The sequence below is a fragment of the Suncus etruscus genome, chromosome 5 (genome assembly GCF_024139225.1).
Source record: "Suncus etruscus isolate mSunEtr1 chromosome 5, mSunEtr1.pri.cur, whole genome shotgun sequence".
Lineage (NCBI taxonomy): Eukaryota > Metazoa > Chordata > Mammalia > Eulipotyphla > Soricidae > Suncus > Suncus etruscus.
In genome coordinates this window covers 17990277-18011243 of record NC_064852.1, presented here as the reverse complement: position 1 = coordinate 18011243, position 20967 = coordinate 17990277, and the positions used below count along the sequence as shown (strand labels likewise).

Sequence of the window (20967 nt, the reverse complement as noted above, 5' to 3'; positions counted from 1 at the left end):
GAACCTAGGTGGGGAGCCTGGATAGGTATAGGTGAAAATGGGACTCCTTTCCAGCTGGAAACTGGGGGGCAGTAATGAGGGGAGGTGAAGGGAGAAGGGGATTTGTGGGAGGGAAAGAGGGAGACAGAGGTGGAAGGCAGGGCTGGGGGCAGAGGGAGGAGGGCTGTGAGGCCAAAGCCTACCCCTGCCACACACCTCCACACCGATTTCACTGACTTCATTTAATTAGCTCCCTCCAGTGTTAAAAAGAGGATGTGGTGACAAGGACAGAAAGAGACACAATAGGGCCCCAGCCAATCCATCTGTAATTTGCTGCTGACCCTGCCCAGGACACCCAGCATGGCCCCCAGACCCAAGGTCCCACCCCACCCCCAAACTCAGCCCTTCACAAATCCAAGGACAAGGCTTGTCCAATCAATACTAATAGCCCGGCCCGTGTGCACACGGAGCTGGAAGGGGGAGAGGGCTGCTCTGAATGGAGTGTCCTGACCATGTCTGAGCCTGAGCCCAGCTCACCCCAAGCTCCCAGGGTACTGTTTCCTATGCACAGTCCCAGGCCAGCTCCAGCGACCTTTGCCATCAGACCTGCCAGGAAACCAGTTGTGCTCAGAGCTGCTTACTGTCCTCCCAGTTTCGTCCCCTTCTCCCGTGGGACAACATGTGGAGACTGCAAAGTCCACACACACAGCTTTCCCAGGGGTGCTGGCACCTCACCTACCTTGATTTGCTTTTTTTTTGGGGGGGGGGGGGTTTGGGTCACACCCAGTGGCACTCAGGAGTCAATCCTGGCTCTGCACTCAGAAATCACTCCTGGCGGGCTTGGGGGATTATATGGGATACCAGGGATTGAACCTAGGTTGGCCGCTTGCAGGGCAAATGCCCTACCCACTATGCTACTTCTCCGGCCCCAACCTTGCTTTAATTACTCTCTAGACTCCACACTCTACTGTGTGAAGTGCTCATGGACTTGCCCCCTCCTTCAGGAGGACTTCTTGGGATAGCAGTGCCTAGAATTTTTCTCATTCACTCACTCATCCCTGCAGGATGCCCTTTCAATCCATGTCATGCCACCCACACATGCCCTGAAAGCAAATGTGTGTACTGTTGTGGCACATCCAGGATCTATTTGTGATGCACCCCTGGGCCTAGGACACAATTCCCAGAGAGGAGGGTGTGCACAGAGGCTGCTCTTGCCCTATGGGGCCCAGAGTCCAGCACCCCACACAGTCTGGATCTGGGTATCCCTGCTCTGTCCCCTCCCAGCCTACCCTCAGTTTGTCCTGGGCTAGAAAAGCTGCAGTGACTGAGTGGGGTTCCCATCTGTGAGATGAGGGTGCTAGTCTAAACCCCCAGCTGCATTGTGCTGCATCCAAGGGCAGGAGACAAAGGGCCGTTTAATCAGCTGTTAATAAAGGAAAGATAAATGCAAGCAGCTAATTAGAAATATTTTCCCCATTCGGCCTTCAAGAGTTTCAATTAGGCGCTTCTGGAGAATAGCCTCGAGTCAACCGGCAGAAAAGAGGCAAAAAAAAAAAAAAGTGGTACAGTGACCCCACCCCCAGGCCTCCCAGTGGGGAAACCGAGGCTTAGAGACTGTGTCAAGGCCATGGAGGAATTTCCAACCTCAGTTTCCAGCCTCTGGCCTCACACCCCTTTCCTTGGGGTTGGTCTGTCTCAAGTTCCCTCATGAATAAGCGGATGAACAAAGTCAAGAAGCTCCTCCAAGATCTTGGGGTGCAGGGCACCCTCCGGTCTGTCTGTAGGACGGGGCACATGCATTGCCGTGGAAAAGGAGGGAGAACAGGTACAGGAGCCCTGTTGCTGTTTAAATGACAGGCAGGCGCTTGAGAACCATTCCTTCTGCCCCCCTCCCCCCATATACACCCTTGTTCCCTGCCAGTTCACCCAGCCAATAAACAGAGCACTGTACAACTGAGTCCTGGCTGGTCTCGGCAGCCACTGTGGATGGCAGACCAGCATCTCCAAGTCCTTGTTGCTTTTAGGACCCTGAAGTCAGGCCTCCTGGGGGTAATTGTGGGCACTGTGTGCATGGGGGGCACTGAGGGGCGCTGTGGGCATCAGGGCAGACCCACCTCGGGACTTCATCCCAATGAAGCGGTTCTCCACGATGTCGATGCGGCCCACACCATGCTTGCCTCTGTGGGACAGACAGGTAGGGAAACTGAGGCCCCAAGGGCAGGAAGAGTCCCAGCTCCTGGTCATTAGTGGGGTCTGGCCGGGGTGTACCAACTCAACGCCCTTCACAAACTTTCCCAGCACCTGCTCTCAGACCCTGCTTGGAGGCTCCAGGGATGCCCCGAAGGAGCATCCCTGGCCTGGTGGGACCAGCTCGGGGACCACCTCAGGCTGTGGTGGGGATCCTTTGGGGGCCCTATTTGGGAGTCTTTTGGGAGTCCCCTTGAGGGTTTCGGGGTTACTATGGGGATTTTATGGGGAGTCACATGGGGTCCCAATGGGGGTACTTGTGGGGACCTCTACAGGAGTCTTATGGGGTCCCATGGAGTCTTAGAAGGATTCCCCATAGGCGTCTCATGGGGTGTTTGTGGGAATCCTGTCAGATCCCAGTTGGGGGTCCCATAGACACTCACGCGACTTCATTCAGGTACATGAACAGCTCCAAGGATGTGCGGTGGCTGGTCCCGTCCTTGACGTTGGTGACCTTCACGGGGACCCCTGTGATGGGGGAGGGAGCCCAGGGATCAGGCTCAGCCAAGGGGCCCGGCCAGTCTCTCTCACTGCCACCCCCCACCCTGCCCCACTCTGTCCTGCAACGCCTTAAATGGATGTGACAGATATGGGGTCCAGATGAGTCCTCGGAAAGCTCCCGTGCAGTGGGGCCTGCTAGGGAGGGGCTGGGCTGCCCCCCGGAATGAAAGGGAAAAGGCGATAAAAACGCCCCCCCCCCCAACCCTGCTCATTCTCTCGGCTCCTTTTGCATTTAGGGGACGTGAAATTGGAACCAGGCCTGAACTAATTGAATTTCACGCTCCACCATTGTCTTAGGCCGGCCTGGCCTTCTGTCCCACCAGCCAGCAACACGCATACCCCACCCCGCCCCGTCACAGTCTGTCAGGTGGACCCTGCGCCCCCAACTCCGCACCCCAGACCCGCAGCCTCGAGACGGGGCACCCCAGTGTCCACTCAGCTTGTAGCAGACCAGCAAGGTGCTGGACCAGCTGTGGACACTGGAGTGGAGGAGGCCTGAGACCAGGCTACTAAGGGGGGCAGGGCAGGGCTGAGGGGGGCCGAGATGGGGGGGCTGGGGGCGGCCTCTGAATAGCCAGGGTTACTCAGGAGCGGTGTGAAATGAGCAATAAATGTATTAGGGGCTAACAAGGGGCTGTAACAATGACAAAGAAAAGCTGTTCGGAGTTGGGGTTTAATCCCGCACCCATCTGCCTAGCTCATTACCATGGAGTCTCAAAGGAGCCTCTGAGTCTTTATTAGGGGGCTCGGCTCCCTTCTCGGCCATTCTTAACCCCCATTTCCCGGGGCTTGAGGACTTGGTTGTAAATTGCTATTAAATGTAAGTCGGCCCAATAATGAGCCTTGAGCCCCCCCTTCCCCGCCTCCCGGTCCCCGCCTCTCTCTCTCTCCCTTTTCTCTCCCACCCGGGGCCCTATTATGGTCCGGGCCTGGCTTCACTGGGCCCCCCAGAGCCGTTGACATTGTTGATGGCGCAGGCTAGAAAGCCTCTTAGTCTTTAAAATAGTTAATAATTAGATTAAAACTTCAAATAAATTAACTCGGGGATGAATGGCGAGTGGGCGGGGAGGGGGGCGCCTGTCCAGTTGCTTTCCCTTGCCCAGACAGCCCCCAAATCACTCAGACAGCTCCGCCCCCCCCTCCCAGCTTGGGCGGCCAGACCCGCTGCCTCCCAAGGCTTCCCGCTGCCTCCCACCACCGTGCCTAGGGAGCTGCGGCACAGCCTGGGCCCCCACTGCTTAGGCAGGAGGTTGGGAGGTTGGGACAGTGGCCCTCAGGGAGTCCCAGGACGGAGCCCCTGAGGGAGTGGGGGGGGGGAAGTCTAGGGTTTGAATGGGGAGGGGGTGAAGAAGTGAAGTGGGGAGCAGGGAGAGAACCATGTGCTAAAAGCATGTGTGGGTGGGATGGGGGACTAGGGGGTCTGCGGGGTGTGTGCGGGGATTGTTGGGTCTGCAGATGTCTGAATGTTTGTGAGGTGCATGAGATCTGTGGGTATTTGTGGGGCTTGTAGATGTCTGTGTGGGATCTGTGGGGGGTTTGAGGGGTCTGTGGGTATCTGTGGGGTCTTGGGCACCTGTGAGAATCTGTGAAGGGTCTCCTCTCCTCCTTTCTCTGGCCACAGTGCAGTGTCTTTGCCTCAGGGCCCATAGTCACAGGCTGGATGTCACAGACACTCTGGCTTTGGGGTAGTATGAATGTGAGCCTCAGTTTCTCCCTCTGTCCCTGCCTTGGGGTGACTTGCTCTTACCTCCCTCCTTGTCTACATTCAACATGTCTTCCTGGCTCCTGCCCTGTCTCCTCCTTCTCCAGGGAGCGCCCAGGTTTTCTGTCTGCTTCCTGGAAGGGTCCCTTTTGTACCCCACACTCACTGAGCCTGTGTGGCCAACCCTTCAGAACAACAGGGGTCCCTGCTGCCAGACCCACAGAAAGGCAGGGAGACAGCAGCTACAGCTAAGAAATAGTGGGGGACCCACCTACCATGGGGGACCCCAGGCAGGGGTGGAAATTATGAAGAGGGGCTTTGGGCTTCCCCTTTGGACTAGCTGAGGTTTCAGTCAACTCAAAGGCCTTCCCTAGGCCACCCTGTGGAGGGGAGAGGACAGAGGGGGAAACTGAGGCTTGAGGAGTCAAGTATCTTCCTCAGAGTCCCATGCCCACAAATGCATGCTCCCTTGGGGCACGGGTGAAGGCATTTGGGTAGGCAGGTGGGCACTCACCTTTCTTGAACTCGATCTCCAGGACATCAGGGTTGTTGGGAGCCTTGGCAGGGTCTTGGGTTTTGGTGTACAGGCCTGGAGGTGCTTGGTTCTGGGGAACGAGGGGGTTGGAGGAGTGAGGGGTCAGGAGCTGAGCAGAGAGCCAAGTCATGCCACGCCCTTTCTGGACACCCCAGGCCCTTCCCTGAGCAGCACCCCAGGCTGCGGGCGCTGGGCACCAGCTGGTCCGGTGGTGTGGGTTCCCCACACCCCCCGCCCCTCTCCACCAGCGCCGCTTGCCAGGGGCCTGGGAAACAAAGGCTGGGAAAATCAGACAATTTTTCCCCTCAACTTGATCTCATCTCTTCCTTCGACGCCCCCACAGCTGGAGGCAGAATAGCAGGAGAGGAACAAGTCAGGCAAGAGAAGTGACTTCGGGGCGCGCGTTCCCCGGCTTCCCGGGAGCGGCAGCGGGAATTGGGGTTGACGCTGTGCTGACCGCAAAGCTAATGACTGTTCGTGACCCCAGCAGGTGCTTGGGGGGCCGAGCCATCCCTGGGGTCTGTGAGGTTAATACTCCCAGGAGAGCGAAGGGAAGCAAAGCAAAAACCCATTTGAAAACGCATCAACCTTTATGTATATTTTTTCTCGGGTGCGTTGAGAAAATGTCTTTTGAGGAGGCAGCGGTGGAGAAGGGGGACGGAAAGGGTGGTAGCAAATCTGTAGCCCCCTCCGTCACCTCCTATGCACCCCCCAACTGGGACCCAGACTTGGCTCTGATGGCTTGAGCTCTTTTGGGAGCACCTCAGGCTGCTGTCCACCTGTTCCCCCAAATATCTAAGCCTACCCACCTGGGCCTTTCCACCTACAAGTGCCCCACATGAGAGGTGGAAGATTGGAAATTCTGTGGGTCACCCAGAGATGGAGAGTAGAGCCCCTGGCAGACCCTCAGTCACTCTGAATTGCTTTGGGTTAGGAAAGACTCCAAATCCTGCAAACAAATTCCCTAGAACTGGGGATGGCAAGTGTCTATGCCTCACCCCAAAATTCAGTTTCCTCATCTGTAAAAGAGGGGACAAGATTCCCCCAGATGGCAAAGGGCATTCAGGGACCTGAGCTTTTCTTTTATTTGGGGAGAAGGATGAAGGCTACACCCAGCAGTGCTCAGGAGCTACTCCCAGCTCTGTGCTCAGGAGTGACCCCTAATGGAGTTTGGGGGCTTGAGATGGTGCTGGAATTTAAACTTGGGGTTCAACAGGCTGCCAAGGCAAGTGGCTTATCCCAGTGTTATCTCTCTGGCCTGAACCAACATGGCAGTGCCGGAAATTGGGGTTACCCCATTTGGGGGGGGGGTTGGCCTCACTCCTGGCTCTGTGCTCAGGAATCATTCCTGGCAGGCTTGGGGACTATGTGGGATGCTGGGGATAGAACCCGGGTCAGCTGCGTGTAAGACAAACACCCTCCCTCACTGTGCTATCACTCTGGCCCAGCTACCCCAATTGTTTTTAAGCTGGACAAGCTCCGAACATGTCAGGGGGAGGCCTGAGACCAGCACAACCTTCCTCTGACACCACTTCCCGAGAAAGGCTCTATGGGGTACTTTATCTGCCATGGGCTAGACCACTGGGCAATAAGGGTTCCTAAAAGAGCCTTGAGGGGTACGGGGACCCCCTAGCAGACACACTAGCAGCTTGAGGGCTGACATTCTCCATCCCCAGGACTGGGCAGTGCCTGCTGCCAGCCAACCTAGACCCAGAAGTCTGAGGCACCCTCTGCTAAAATCCAGGTTGGAAATACCAGGCATTAACATTGGGGAGACCCACAACCTTCACAACCCCTTCTCCTTCGCACCTCATCCATCAGTGAACTACCTTGTGGGGGTCAATTCTCCTCTGGTCTCCACCATCTTCTCTAGGCTCATCCTCACTGCCCAGAACCCCAGGGAAAAGGAGGGACTCATACACTCTGGTCTGAGATAAGTCTCTAGGTGGATCTGAGCCCCCCCAGAGAGTTGGCTTTGCCCAGCTCAAAAGAACAAATAGTTTGTTGCCGAGTATCAATACCAGCTATTTATTCAGCCCAGCGGGAGAGCCCACTTCCAATGTCATCTGGGGTTGGGGGGAGCCCTGGGGGGGGCAGAAAGAGAGGGGAGAGAGAAAGGGAGGGGGCAGAGCCAGCCGAGGAGGAGAAATTGCAGCCAATGGTCCATGAAGGAGGGCGCTGCTGGGCATGATCGATGCGCGGGCGCTTTATTCCCGCTCAGGTAGGGCGGCCGGGGCTGAATGGGCCCTTTCTCCGCGGCCCCAATGAAGTTAAAGCAAGTAAATTTCTATCTTTCTCCATATTAGCCGCCTCATTGCCTCTCAATCGGCCCTCACGGAGGCAGAAAATGGCTTCACCATCTGCCTCGGGAGCCTCCCTCGGCCAGGTCTTGTGGATGTTTTTTTTTTTTTTGGAGATGGGGGGGCTCCCAGTTCCCTGAAGTTCCATCTCCCTAGGGTTCCAGGGAAGGCCCCCTCCCTTTAAAGATAGCAGCCCCAAGACCAAGTCTCCTGAGCTTTAGCAATAGAAGGATTTGCTCTGAGTCTGGAGTGGGCCAAGAGGGTCCCTGAGTTTGGGCTGGATTCTAGGTGCCAAGACCCTGCAGTGGGGTTTGCCCCTGTCCTGATTTCCTGTTTGCTGGGAGGAAAGGGGGGTGTCTAGGGAGATTGTGGCTTTATCCCTTCACCCCAAATCTTTGAGGTCTTGCTCGAGGAGGGATAGGCTAAGAGCCTCGCACAGGCCCGGGTGGGAGGTGCTAAGGTGACCCCATTTTTGCTGGCCACTTGGGAGGCTCAGAGAAGCTCAGTCACCCACCTGAGGATGCAGAGCAATACGGAGCCGCTTTCTTGGCACTTTCTGGCCTTCATGGTTTGATGCTGTCAGCACCCAGGGTGATTCTTAGGGGGGCTGGAGACCCGGCTCCAGTGTTACCTCCACAGTGAGGCGTTGCCCTGTGTCCTAGGCACCCCAGCTCTGCCCAAGCACATTTCCTCCCTGCCCTCAGCTCCCTGAGACCTTGGGCTCCTCTAGAGCTTTCTGGGGGACAGTTTCCTGGTGCAGGGGCGGGCATACCCTACTTCACAGCTCTGCGGTGCTGACTGACTGGCTTAATTAGGGGTGATGGCCTGAGTGTCACAGGGTCGGCAGAGCATGAACTGGAAAGGCCGTGGCCAGCAGGAGTGCAGCCCCGCCAGGCCATCAGCCCCAGGGGGGCCGGGGAATGGCTCCTGAGTGACAAGGTTTGAGGGGGTGGGTGTGGGGAGGGGGGCAATGGGGGCTGTGGGGGTTATTGGGGACTGCAAGGGATTTTGAGGGCTGTGGGAGGTAGTGGGGGGGCAACAGGAGGTTTTGGGGACTGCAGAAGTTAGTGGGGGACTGTGAGAATTAGTGGGAGTCTGTAGAAGCTGTGGGGGGCATAGGGGGTAGCGGGGGCTGGGGGGGGCTGGGGGGGCTGCAGGCATCCACCTTTGGTTTTCTATCCATAGTGGACACCCCTCCCAGCCCAGATGAAAGTGAGGAGGTGGCCGAGGTTGGTGGCAACACGCTGCTGTTGTTTGTCACCCCCCCCCCACAGCCTTCCCATGGCTGGTCCCTTGGGGAGTCATTCTGGGACCCAGGGATGGGGGTGTCTCCAGCTCTCCCCACCAGCACCCAAACCACCTGGCATCCTCCAGCTGGTCTTCTTGGACTGTCCCCAGCCCCCGCTGTCCCCACCAGCCGGCCCAGCTGCTCGGGCACCCCAGCCCCCCTCCAGCCTGGCCCAGGAAGGGGACACATTCCCTTAGGGACAAAGAGGCGCTTCTCCCGCAGCATCGATGTCCCAACTCTGTCCAGCTCTGCCCTGGATGGGGGTCCCCAGGGGGAAACCCTAACAGTATGGGAGGGGGCATTAACTGGGACACACAGAGCTGGATCCTCATCTACCCCCACAACCCCTGCAGATGGCTGAATCTGGTGGGTATGGCCAGTCCCTCGCCAAGTGTCACTGTGTCCTGGCCCATGACAGTTCCACCATCTTGCACCATTCATTCCAAAGAGAGCGCCCATTAGTGGGGAGGGCAGAGCCTACTCCCACCCCCGTGAAATTGTACATTAAGCTCTAAAGATACTAACCAGGACCACCCAAGATGGGGCTTACCTTGGGGTTCTCCAGGATCCCGGCTTCATAGCTGTGGGGAGAAGAGAAGAGTCCGATTAGTGGGGGGGGGGGGGGAAGCAGAGGGCTCTCTCTAGCTCTGCCCTACTTGTCACCTCCCCACCTAGTCTCATCTTCCTTACTGGAATGTTCTGGGCCCACCAGAGTTGATTCTGACATGCACAGGATGCCAGGAAGAGCTGGATAAAATGCTATGGGGGTGCAGGGGCTGGGGGCGTTTTGCCAGCCTGATTGGGCTTCCCATCTCCTAGAGGCATTGCTACCTCTTCAAGGAAGTCTTTCTGGATTCCCCCTGCCCCAGTTCAGGGTGGCCAGCTCACCTGATGTGCATCAAGTTCTCGTCCATGCTCCAGGGGCTCTTGGGCGTAACAGGAATGGGGATCCCATGTTGCTGTGGGTAAGGGGTGATGAGGTGAGTGAGATGAACTGGGGATGCCCCCTATGGAGCCCTGATTTCATCGAGACCCTAAGCTAGGGTTGGAAAGGGGCCCTGTAACCCAGACCCGCAGACCTGGTGTCAGCATGTGAGCGGGGCGGTTCCTTCTGGAAGACTCCAAACCTGCTCTTTTTTTTTTTGTGGGGGGTGATTTGGGTCACACCAGGCAGCACTCAGGGGTTACTCCTGGCTCCTCGCTCTAAAAATCAGTCTTGGCAGGCTCAGGAGACCAGGAGCACCTGGTAGAACTTAGGGGTTACTCCTGATTCTGTGCAGGGGATTAAACCCAGGTCTGTCCTGGGTTGGCCACATTCAAAGCAAATGCCCTACCACTATGCTATATCTCTGGCCCCCAAACCTGCTTTTCCGAAAGCCATGTATAAGGTCATCCAGGGACTGTACCCCAAAACCCAGAAGTTGGGGTTCAGAGCTGACCTTGGGGAAAGAACATCCAGGAGCAGCCCAGTCTGGCTGTCCCCTGCCAAGCACATTGCACACGGTCCTGTGCTCCAGAGGCTGAATCCTGAGTGATCCACCAAAGCTACCTTGCCTGGGCTTTGGACTGAAAATCTGGGGGGCCTCTCCCTGCCAGAGGCATTTGCCTCTTATCCTTGGGGGCTCATTCAGTGCCCCATGGTGTCTGGTGGAATCACAAGCTGTTGGAATGGGGACACCTGGGTTAGACAGGCCTGGGGTGGTTGGCTCAAAGTCTTGGCTCCTGACAGTCCCCCACCCCAGGGCCTAATTTCCCAATCTTCACCCCCTCTCAGAAGACCCCTTGTCCTTCCTTCCTCAGACTCACAAGTTCCAAAAAAAAAAAGGGGGCAAAATAAAAGTGCTTCTTCCCCACCTGCAAGCTTTCTCTAGGAAAACTCACTTTATTTTGTTAGATTTTTAGTTTTTGAGTCGCACCTGGTAGAACTTAGGGGTTACTCCTGATTCTGTGCTCAGGGATCACTCCTGACAGGCTTGGGGAATCGTATGGAATGCTGAGGATCGAACCCGGGTCAGACATATGCAAGGCAATCATCCTCTGCTATACTATGGACTCAGCCCAGAAAACTCGCTTTACAGGAAGCAAAGCTCCAGTTGGGTCTGATTTTTGTGTGTATTTAACCCACACAAGCTGAGGGGATCACGTTGTGAGAGGCTTCTCAAACCTGGGGCATCAGAATTGTGCTCTCAAAGTCAGGGAGATGCAGATAGAAAAGGGGCCCCACAAACAAAATTCCAAGCAGGTTCCCTAAATAGGGGGGACAGCTTCCTTTTTCTAGGGAGACAGATCCAGAAAGCCAATGGTGGGGCTTCCCGGAGCCCCTCACCAAACAACCACCTCACCCTATTTTCTATGGGTGCAGCCCAGGGATCATATGTGATGCCGGGGATTGAACCTGGGTCAGCTACGTGCAAGGCAAATGCCTTCCCCTCTGTGCTGTCATTTCAGGAGGATCATTTTACCTGGCTCTGAATTTTGAGCCAAACCTCCAGAGATGCTCAGTTATTCTGGGCGCAGAATTCATGCCAGCCTCAACACTCTTCAGATGTGCTCTGGGGGGGGTAGAGGCAGAACTGGGGACCCCTCTAAACTTTCTCCAACCTTCCTTTCCTCACAGCTAATTTGGCATTAGCCACACAGAAGTCTGGGGAGTTGCAAGCCTGAAATGCAGCTGCGGGGAAGTCCCAAGAGTCGCTGCTGATTCCCGAGGTTGGAGGGTGTGCCGAGTGTCCCAGCCTGAACCTTGATGGAGCAGGAAGGGTCCCTAACTCGTGATTAGGAAAGGCGAGGCCTCGCTTTACATTCCAGCTCCTCAAGGAGACAGAAAAAAGGGGGGCAAAAAAAAAAAAAAAGGCAACCGAGCCTCGCCAGTTCCCTAATAGCTGTGAGATCTGACAATTTGTTTGACAACATATGGGCTTGTTCTTGTAAACTCCCCTCTTAATAATAAAACAACAGATGGTCCGCACTCGGGGTCTTAATGGGATGCTGGCACGGGGGCCGGCCCTGGCCCTGCCGCGTCTCCCCCCGCCACCCGGGGTACCTTGACTCAGAGAGCTCACAGCCAGCACTCGGGGCTGCTATTTAAAACCCTGAGCAATTTTCTGGTGCGTGCATCAAGCGGCTTTTCCCTCCCCCCAATGCCCCCCCAAGACTGATTGATTGAGGCTGTTTGTCAAGGGTTGACATCGAGTCGCTAAAAAGAAAAGGTGTCCTGGGGAGCTGGAAGGCGCTGGAGGGAAAACTTTGAATGTGTTTGATTGCAACTTGTACTTCAAAAAGGGTTGCAGCTCCTTTTTTTTCCCTTTTTTTTTTTTTTGCCTAGGATGTGTTGTGTATGTCCATCCCTGTTTCCAGGGAAGGGTCTGGGGACACAGGGATGGCTGGTGGGGAAAGGGGGTCACAGAGCTCAGTAATCCCCAGAGGATCTGGCCTTTTGGGAGGTGCTGCTGCAGGATTGGGTTCACCCCCTTACCTTGGCATACTCCATCAGGTCATTTCGGCCCTGGAAGCGGTTGTAGAACTCAGGCATCCTCCAGGGGGCTATGACCTACAGGGAGCCAGGGTCAGGGGTCAGGGGTCAGGGGTTAGAGCCTTTGCTCTTGACCCCCTTTGCAGAGTTTCTCAACACTGCCATATGTAGTCCTGGGCACCTCTGGTGAGCCCTGCATGACTGGGCTTGGGTGCATTGGATCTCAGGACCCAGCATGGAACTGTCCAGCACCCTGAAGCATTGCCCTCATTCCCCTAACACCACCTGGGACTCAGCCAGCCACCTGAAAAGCCCCGTTTGGTAGTGGAGCTCTGGTCTCTGTGATGGTAACAGTCAAATTGGGTGGGGAGGGTCAGAGCTATGTAGTTGATGGAGGGTGGGAGAGGCCTGAGAACCCACTTAACCAATCAATGTACTCTGGTCTCCTTCTAGCTATAGAGGTCTGACCCTAAGCTACCCCCAGCTTAGTTTCTGAAGATAAAGACCCAGAAGTCAGAGATCCTGCCCCCCCCATCATGGAATGATGGATGAGTAGATGTGTAAATAATTGGGGAGGTGAATGTCAAAGGGTGAAAGGGTGGATGGACAGTTGGAAAAAAAGATGAGTAGATGGATGGAGAGATATAGACAGATGAAAAATGAGTGGGTAGAGAAGTAGATGACTCAATGGACTATAGCTAGGTGGATAGAGGATAGATGGATGAAGGATGGGTGGGTAGATGGATAGAGACAGAGGGATGGATAAAAAGAGTGAATGGACAGGTGAAGGATTGATGGGTAAGTGGGTGAATAGATGAGGGAAGGGTGGGTGAATGGATAGGTAGTGGATAGATAGGTAGACAGGTGTACAAGATGGATGAAGGATGAGTGGGTGGGTGGATGGATAGAATGATGGATAAAGAGATTGATGAATGAAGTTGGTGGGTATAAAACGGATGGTTGAACAAATGTATAAAGGAAAGGTGGGCAGTTCAATAGACAGATGAATATATTAGACAGGTAGGTGGATGGATGGACAGATCAATGAAGGATGGGTGGGTAGTTGCGTAGATGGATGGATAGACAAAAGGATGAATAAATAGATGGGTGGATGGACATATGGATGAAGAATAGTTTAGTAGATGATTGGACTGTGACAATACTTGCAGGAAGGACAATTGGCCAGCAGAACAAAGGGCATCATCCACCATGACAAGTGTCATGTGTCCCTGTCCATGAAACCTTCTAGATGCATCAAGCTGCTCCTACCCAGGGAACTCAGGCCACAGTGCCCAGCTCCTCATGGGAAAAGACGACCATCTTACCTTGATCTGGGGGGCCAGGGAGTAGCAGGTGAGTTCAAAGCGGATCTGATCATTCCCCTGAAACATGAAAATGGAGAACTTCAGAGGCTGCAGCATCGGAGGACATAGAAACCACCTATGGGCTTGTGCGGGCAGCAGGGTGGGGGCTGGCAATGGGATGGGAGAGGGGTGTTGCCGGTGGAGTACACACCACTCAGCCCAGGGGATAGTGTGGTTTTGTGTGTGGACACAGCTGTGGTGACCTGGCCCCAACCTCCTGTGCATGCAGCAAAATGTGGCTGCCTCCTGCAGAAAGGTTGCAAGCAGGGTGTATTTTGGGGTACCCCAGACTACTCATTCCCTTGTGCATGACACCCTCCAGTAGTGCATGAGGGAGGGTCTCTCCTCTGCCCCTCACCCCTCACATACAGATGGTGTTTGAACTCTAGGCTCCTTTTCCCAAACTGGGGGGCATAATGGTGATGCATTGGGAAAATTCTCTGGCAGGGTGGAGAGAGTGAACCCCAGCTTCTGTGCCTCCAGCCCGGTTGCCCTCCCCTTCCTGCTCCCATAGTCATAGCACTCAATGAGAGAACCAGACCTAGCCTTACGAAGGGGGGAGGGTGATGGGGACCCCCATAGTCTACTTTCATCCAGGTCCCCACTTTTTGGTGGCTAAGTTCTGTATAGATTCCTGAGATTGAGGTCACCTGAGTTCTGGGCAGTTCTCAGTGGTTCTGTGATACTATCACCCCCTTCCCTATCCACACCCCAAATTGTCCTCCACCACTTCACCCTGGTCTGGCTCTCCCCAGCCAGAAATTGTCCCTAGAGTTTGTTAAGGATGAATGATGGGCTGCACAAGGGAAACTGAGGCACTGGAGTAAGGCTTGTCCATTGAACCCCAGGCAAGTATGAACCCCCCCCAAACTAAGTATGGCCACAGTGACACCCCCAAGACCCAAGTGATCATAGAATCACTGATGTAAGGGCTCTCCTCAGGGTGGGACATTGAACAAATGTAGGGGCGCCTGAGGGAGAGCAACCACCACCTTCCCTAGCCATCAGTCCCCCACTAAGGGCTCAAACCCAGACCTCTGGTGCCCTCTGGTGGCTTATGAGCCACACATGCAGCTACTCCAGAGAGCTATGAAGGGAGCACATCTGTCTGGGCTCCCCCTGCACTCCCAAACCAAGAGCACACCCATCCGCCTTCCATGCCAGCAGGCTCAGGAGATCCTGCACAATCAAGATCTCTGGGCCTCAGCCTGGACCCCTCCAGAGATGGAGAGCTCACTGCCCATACACGTTGCCAAGGTTAGGAAGTGCACAGTTTAGGCACCTGGCTTCCTGCTTCAGGGCAGGGCAGCTCAGCCATGATCAAGTCCATCAGCAGAGGGAGTGGAGATTTGTGGGAGACAGCGGGGCAGGATTTGGTATGAAGAGCAGGATTAGAACCCAGGAGCTCAACAGCAACTTAGCTTTCTGATCCCCCCAGCACAGGGTAGGGGTACCCCATCATGGAGTGGGGGGGTGTCCTCACACCTTGCTCTCAATGTCAGCATATTCATTAACATCTAGCCTAAGCCCATGAGGATGGACAACAGTTCCCCATGGACCCCCAGAGTGGGAGGATTGCTGGCCTTCAAGAAATCTTCAGGAAAAATTGACCCCCCCTTTAGCCTAAGCCCAGCTCCTGATCTGCCCATCTGCCCCATACACCCTTCCTGCTACCTAGGACTTCGCTTTCTGACACCTTATGGTTTCCTAGGCATGTCTCTTCCTCTCTGTCTGAGGGTACAGGTTCCCTGGGGCAGTGGGGTGCAGAAAATTCCCCCCGAGGTGAGCCCACCACAGCTCCTCAATATATAAGGGCACAGCTGAGGATGGATATGCACAGATACCAATGTGGGCATGGTCACACTTAGCCACGCCCACATCCCTGTCCATTACCATGTTCCCCACCAAACTACAGCGAGGGAAGGGCCAATGAAGACACAGGCTTGGGTTTCATCTATTCTGCTTCCCAAGACACTATCTGTGAGGGGGACCGGCACTCTAGGACCTGGTCTCTTGTTCTTTCTGCCTCATGTCCCACAGGGCCTCGGTGCTGGCTCGGGATGGGTAGGCCCCAGCTATGGTGACTCCTGTTTTACAAACACGAGGAGGAACCCCAGTTCCTGAGAGCTTAGTGGGACCTGGGTTTTCAGGGGACTCCCCAGGTCCTGGGGTTTGTGGGGGGGAGACCTTGCCCTGTTGTCCCTAGCTGAAAGGAGGGGTCCAGGGACTGGTGACAGAGAATAGTAGAGTTTGGAAATCTGCATCCACAAGCCAAGGAGACACACACACACACACACACACACAGGGGATAGCAGAGTTTGGAAATCTGCATCCACAAGCCAAGGAGACACACACACACACAGAATAGCAGAGTTTGGAAATCTGCAACCACAAGCCAAGGACACACACACACACACACACACACACACACACACAAAGAGGGAATAGCAGAGTTTGGAAATCTGCATCCACAGCCAAGGAGAGAGACACACACACACACACATCTGCATCCACAAGCCAAGGAGACACACACACATACACACACACACACACACACACACAGGGGATAGCAGAGTTTGGAAATCTGCATCCACAAGCCAAGGAGACACACATACACACACACACACACACACACACACACACACACACACACACACACACACACACACACCCCTAACTCAGGAAGCCTAAAGTAGGGACACCACTCAAACCCATGTGGAACCCCCACTCACTGCAGACCACTCACTCTGGGGTGCCCCCAACCCCCACTTGGCCCTTGGACAAAGGATGCGTTGGCTAAGGGACAGAATGTCCCCAAGGCCATGCAGCTGGGCCTCAATTCCGCTGCCTGACCTTCCCACTGTGACCTTGACCGGGCCTGCTCAGTCCTAATTGCCAAGTCCTGATTGGGGTGAACCCTTCCATGGCTGACATGCAGCAGACATGCCTCCAAGCTCACAGCCATGGGGTTGCTCTTCCCAGCTCCTGCTCCTGCCCCAGTTTACACCTATCTGTGTTCTGAGGGACCCACAGTTGACCATACCCTCCTTTCCATACCCACCTTTCCCGTGGCTCCATGGGACACAAACTTGGCTCCCTCCCGCTTGGCGATCTCTACTTGCTTACGGGCGATGCAGGGCCTGGCAAGAGAGGTGCCCAGGAGATAGCGGTCCTCATACAGGGCGCTAGACTGCACAGCTGGCCAGATGAACTCCTCCACGAACTCCTTACTGACATCCTCAATGAACACCTGTGGATAGATGGGGGAATCCAGGGCCCTCAGCAAGGTGAGCCTGACCAGTGCTGGCAGGCTGCCCCTCCTGCTTCCTTCTGTGTCTGTTGCAGACAACACTAATCAACCCAACACGTACCACGGTGCCCATTCCTGCATTCTTAGCAGACATTGCTAATCAATCCAAGCCCACTGTCCTCCCAACCTGGTTCTAAATCCCTTCTAGCACTGTTCTCTCTTCTCAGCCCACTTCTGGGGATCCTATTTTGATAATCCCCCTCGTCTCTGGGCCTCGACAGACCACCCACCCTTCCTCCCTCATGTTGTTTATTAAGCTCGGTCATGTTTTAGAAATCTGGCAAAAAACTGTCCCAGAGAAGGAAATGGATCACTGCCTTTGAGTGACCTTGTCCACTGCCTCTAGGACTTTCCTGTGGTAGCTGCTCACACTGTTGACCCCACCTCCACACCAGAGCTTCACTGTGGCATTAGATTAGATGCAACCAATGCAGTGGGCAAAACTGGCATTTTCTGGTCCTGTTGAAAGGTTGGATAAAAGCCTGGGTATAGTGACAGAGAAATAAAGGGTGCAGGGGTGTGTGGGGAGATGAATGATGGGAGCATATGTGAAAATTTGGATGAATGAACAGGTGGAAAGATGGACAGAGTAAGAACTGGGCAGGGTCAAGATGGATGATGAGGGATGGGGTAGATAAAGCCAGTTTGTGGTGGGGGAAGATGACACCCACATCCCTGGCAGGAGGTCATGAACTCCAGACTTATTGAAGTGAGGCAGAGAACCAGCTCTGGAGCAGAAATGCTGACCCCTGTCCCCCACCAAACAAGGAACTCATTGCAGGGGACTGGAAAGATAATCCAGGGAGGTGAAGGCATGTACCTTGCATGTAGCTGACCCCAAATCAATACCTGGCACTATACTGGCATCGATGCATCCCTGGGTACAGCTGGAGAAGCCCCTAGCTGGAATATCCTGAGCCCCTGTTCCCTCACACGGAGCCCTGACTGGTTGCTACCAAACAACATAACACAATCACTTCTGCCCAGCCCTGCCCTCTATGTGTCACCTTTTTGGCTCCAAGCTTCAGGGCTTTTTTCCTGGCTTCTTCGAAGTCTTCCTTCTGGCCTATGTTGGCCTAAAAGCAGAACAGAGCTCAGTCATCGGTTTGTGGGGATAGAGGGGTGGGGAAGAGGCTCCCCCAGGGATGGACTTGGCAGCCACATGCCCAACGAGCTCTCACTCAGCACGAGGGCACAGAAAGAGGAGAAAGGGCATAGGAGTAGCCAGGGGAGCTTCCTGAGAGGGAAGCAGTTTCTATGGGCCGGCCTTGGCCCCACTGCCTGGTGAACCCCACACTGGCCTTCCCAGGCCTACATTCTGGCATCTCCAGCTTCTCCCTCCTCTGTCTCTCCCCACCAACTCCCCCAAAGCTAGGACAATGATGATCTGTGAGTAGTTGGCCCAGCCTGCCCTGTGCCCTGGCTGACTTGGCACCCAGCCAGCCCTTCAGGTCCCCAGAGCGTGTTGGCTGCTGGCTGTTCTCTAGCAATTCTAGGACCTTCCAGAACCCAAGTACAGGTGTGTCTCTGGAGACACTCAGGTTGACATGAGGACAGGTCAGAGGCCTGGGGGTCAGCTCAGGAGGAGGGAGGAAGGAGGCACAGGGTGCCCAATGGAGATTAGCAGGGCCCCACCCAGGCCTACCAGGTAGGCGATGACATCATAGCCTTGCTCCTTCAGCCACACGAGGATGCAGGACGTGTCCAAGCCACCGCTGTAGGCCAGGACCACAGAGCCTTTGCCAGACATGTCTGCGGGCAGAGGAAGGTGAGGGGCGCTGTCAGTGGGATTCCAGGCCAGGATCAAAGTCAGGGTCAGCAGAACCACTTCTTCCAGCTGCCATTCCCCTAGCCCTCCACCCCCAGCTTGCACCCAACTTGCACAAGCATACACCCATGCCCCATGGGTGCCTCCAGAAAGCTGGAGTTTAGGGTTATAGGGGAAGCGCAGGTCCAACCCCCACCTGCAGCCCTCCAAGGTCACGCAGGCTGAGTGAGTGATGGGTCCAGAGCCAATCAGATGGCTGCCCCTCACCCCCACCCAGGACTCAGGGGAACCCATAGAGTGTGCCTGAATGAGCTGGGGACAGGGCAGAGACTATGCCTAGGTGGGTCTGTGTGCATCTGTGGTAATTTGTGGGGGCCTGTGGGGCCCTTGTGTTATGTTTGTGTGTTTGGGCCTTGGGGTTCTATGGGCAGGTATGGGTCTCTGGTTTATGCGTTTAGAGAGGTGTTTGTCTGCAGGAGTGTATGCAGGTCTGTGTGCATCTGTGGTAATTTGTGGGGGCCTGTGGGGCCCTTGTGTTATGTTTGTGTGTTTGGGCCTTGGGGTTCTATGGGCAGGTATGGGTCTCTGGTTTATGCGTTTAGAGAGGTGTTTGTCTGCAGGAGTGTATCGAGGGGGCCATGTATTTGTTTGCGTTTGTGAGGATCTATGTCTATTTGATTCCAGGCTGGGATCCTTCCTAGCATGTAGCCCCCCAGTTCTGCACTGGGGGGGTCAGAGGAAGAACCTAGATCACCCCACATGGGGTGGGGTGTCTAGATGTGCATATGCCAATAGCTCTGAGAGAACCACAAAACCTTCAGTCAAGAGATTGTCCCTCGGGGCCGGGGAGATAGCATGGAGGTAAAGCATTTGCCTTGCATGCAGGACAGTGGTTTGAATCCCGGCATCCCATATGGTCCCCCGAGCCTGCCAGGAACGATTTCTGAGTGTAGAGCCAGGTGTAACCCCTGAGCGCTGCCGGGTGTGACCCAAACCCCCCCCCAAAAAGAGATTGCCCCTCCCCAGAGCACTTCTGGGGAAACTGAGACAGAGAGGGACAAGAGCTCAATAGACCCCTCCACAGATCCAAAAGTGCCCTTCCACTCAATGACCAGCTCCGAGCCCTGCAAGGACGAGCTGCCACCCTTGTGCCCAGGGTTGTGTCAGAGCCCACTTGCCACCAGGCAGGGAGCACTCAGGGGAGCACTAATTGAACCAGGAGGCTGATGCCCTCCCCACAGGCCCACCCACTGGGCCCCCTAGCTTCCTGACCCTGGGGAACTCCGGTACCTGCGACAGGAGATGATCAGGTGCCTGGACTTAGTCTTCACAACTCAGCCAACCCTGCAAAAGGGAAGCTACTCAGTGACCTGCACACCACAGGGGGAGCCAGAACTCAGCTTCACTGCTGTGTACATGTGTGCAGTTGTGTGTACATGTGCCATGCACAAGCATGTGGGTGTATTCCTGGAAAACCAGGCATCTGCCATGGGAAGTTTCAAGGACCTGATGCAGCCAACAAAGATGGAAGGAGGCTGAGGAATTTGCAGGGGGTGAGGAGAACAACAGAAACACCTGCTGGGACAAAGCAGGCTGGATGAGGCATTCTTCAGGTTCACCTGCAAAATGTGGGGGCTCAGTCTGTTTCCACGACTCCTTGCCTGTGTCCACCAACCTGCGTCCTGCTCTTGGCCCAGTGGACCCTACGCTTGCCCCACCCAGCGCCCCTTCAACCCCACATGAGGGGACCCTTCTGATTCTACTACCCTAGAACCTGTCCTGCTAGGGGAAGGACCAGGTCACTGAGCAGATTCTGGGGCCACCCATGCTGTCCACAGCTAGGACAGTGCCTGCAGCTCCTGGGACAGGTCCTGCCATTCTTCAGCAGAGGAGAAATGCCAGGGACAGTGGGCAGATGCTTGATACCCAGACAGGTGGCTGGTCATGGTTGGCAAGAAAGGAAGCAGAGTCCCCAGCTGCAGCTAATGTGCCCATCCAACCTGGGCACAAAGGGGAGCATCTGCTGGAAATGATAACAAGGGACTCACCACTTCCCGGGGCGGCCATTGCCACCTCTGGGCAGGGTGGCTAGGGGCCCAGAGCAGTGAAGGACATGCCCAGGCCATGAGCTGGTGCAAGCAACTTGGGCTAACTGAAGACCATGTGCTTTTAACAAGTCTGAGCTGCTTGTCTCTTGGTGTAGGTGGGTATGGAGTGAGGGGAAAGCTCCTTATTTTATTGGTCCTTCCAGAAATCAAAATACCCCCCATAAATCAGTATCATCTCCATTCCAGCTCTCTATCAGGGCTAGAACCACACCAAGGCTCCTCTGGGACTCCTCCCTAACAGTCTCTTCTGTTCATATTCACTTTTATCAACCCTCACTGGCCCCTCTTGAGCCCTAAGAATACTTGTGACGTACTTGCAAAAACCCTGATTTCCGTCCAATACAGCATGGTTGCAGTTCCAGAATTGACCAGGAGGTGCCGCTGTCAAGACTC

General features: G+C 55.1%; 1 protein-coding gene across 1 annotated transcript in view; it reads right to left on the bottom strand.

Annotated features, from left to right (window-relative positions):
- ASS1 (argininosuccinate synthase 1) overlaps positions 1 to 19818 on the bottom strand; it is a 31329-nt gene extending 11511 nt beyond the window's left edge. Inside the window, exons 1-11 of the mRNA XM_049774054.1 lie at positions 19757 to 19818; positions 18344 to 18450; positions 17706 to 17774; positions 16450 to 16638; positions 13350 to 13406; positions 12028 to 12102; positions 9441 to 9511; positions 9103 to 9133; positions 4944 to 5034; positions 2610 to 2694; positions 2094 to 2158 (exon numbers count right to left, since the gene is read on the bottom strand). Coding sequence (XP_049630011.1) covers positions 2094 to 2158; positions 2610 to 2694; positions 4944 to 5034; positions 9103 to 9133; positions 9441 to 9511; positions 12028 to 12102; positions 13350 to 13406; positions 16450 to 16638; positions 17706 to 17774; positions 18344 to 18448 — 838 coding nt within the window. The 5' untranslated portion in view covers positions 18449 to 18450; positions 19757 to 19818. The remainder of the gene's footprint in view (positions 1 to 2093; positions 2159 to 2609; positions 2695 to 4943; positions 5035 to 9102; positions 9134 to 9440; positions 9512 to 12027; positions 12103 to 13349; positions 13407 to 16449; positions 16639 to 17705; positions 17775 to 18343; positions 18451 to 19756) is intronic.
- Positions 19819 to 20967: the final 1149 nt, after the last annotated feature.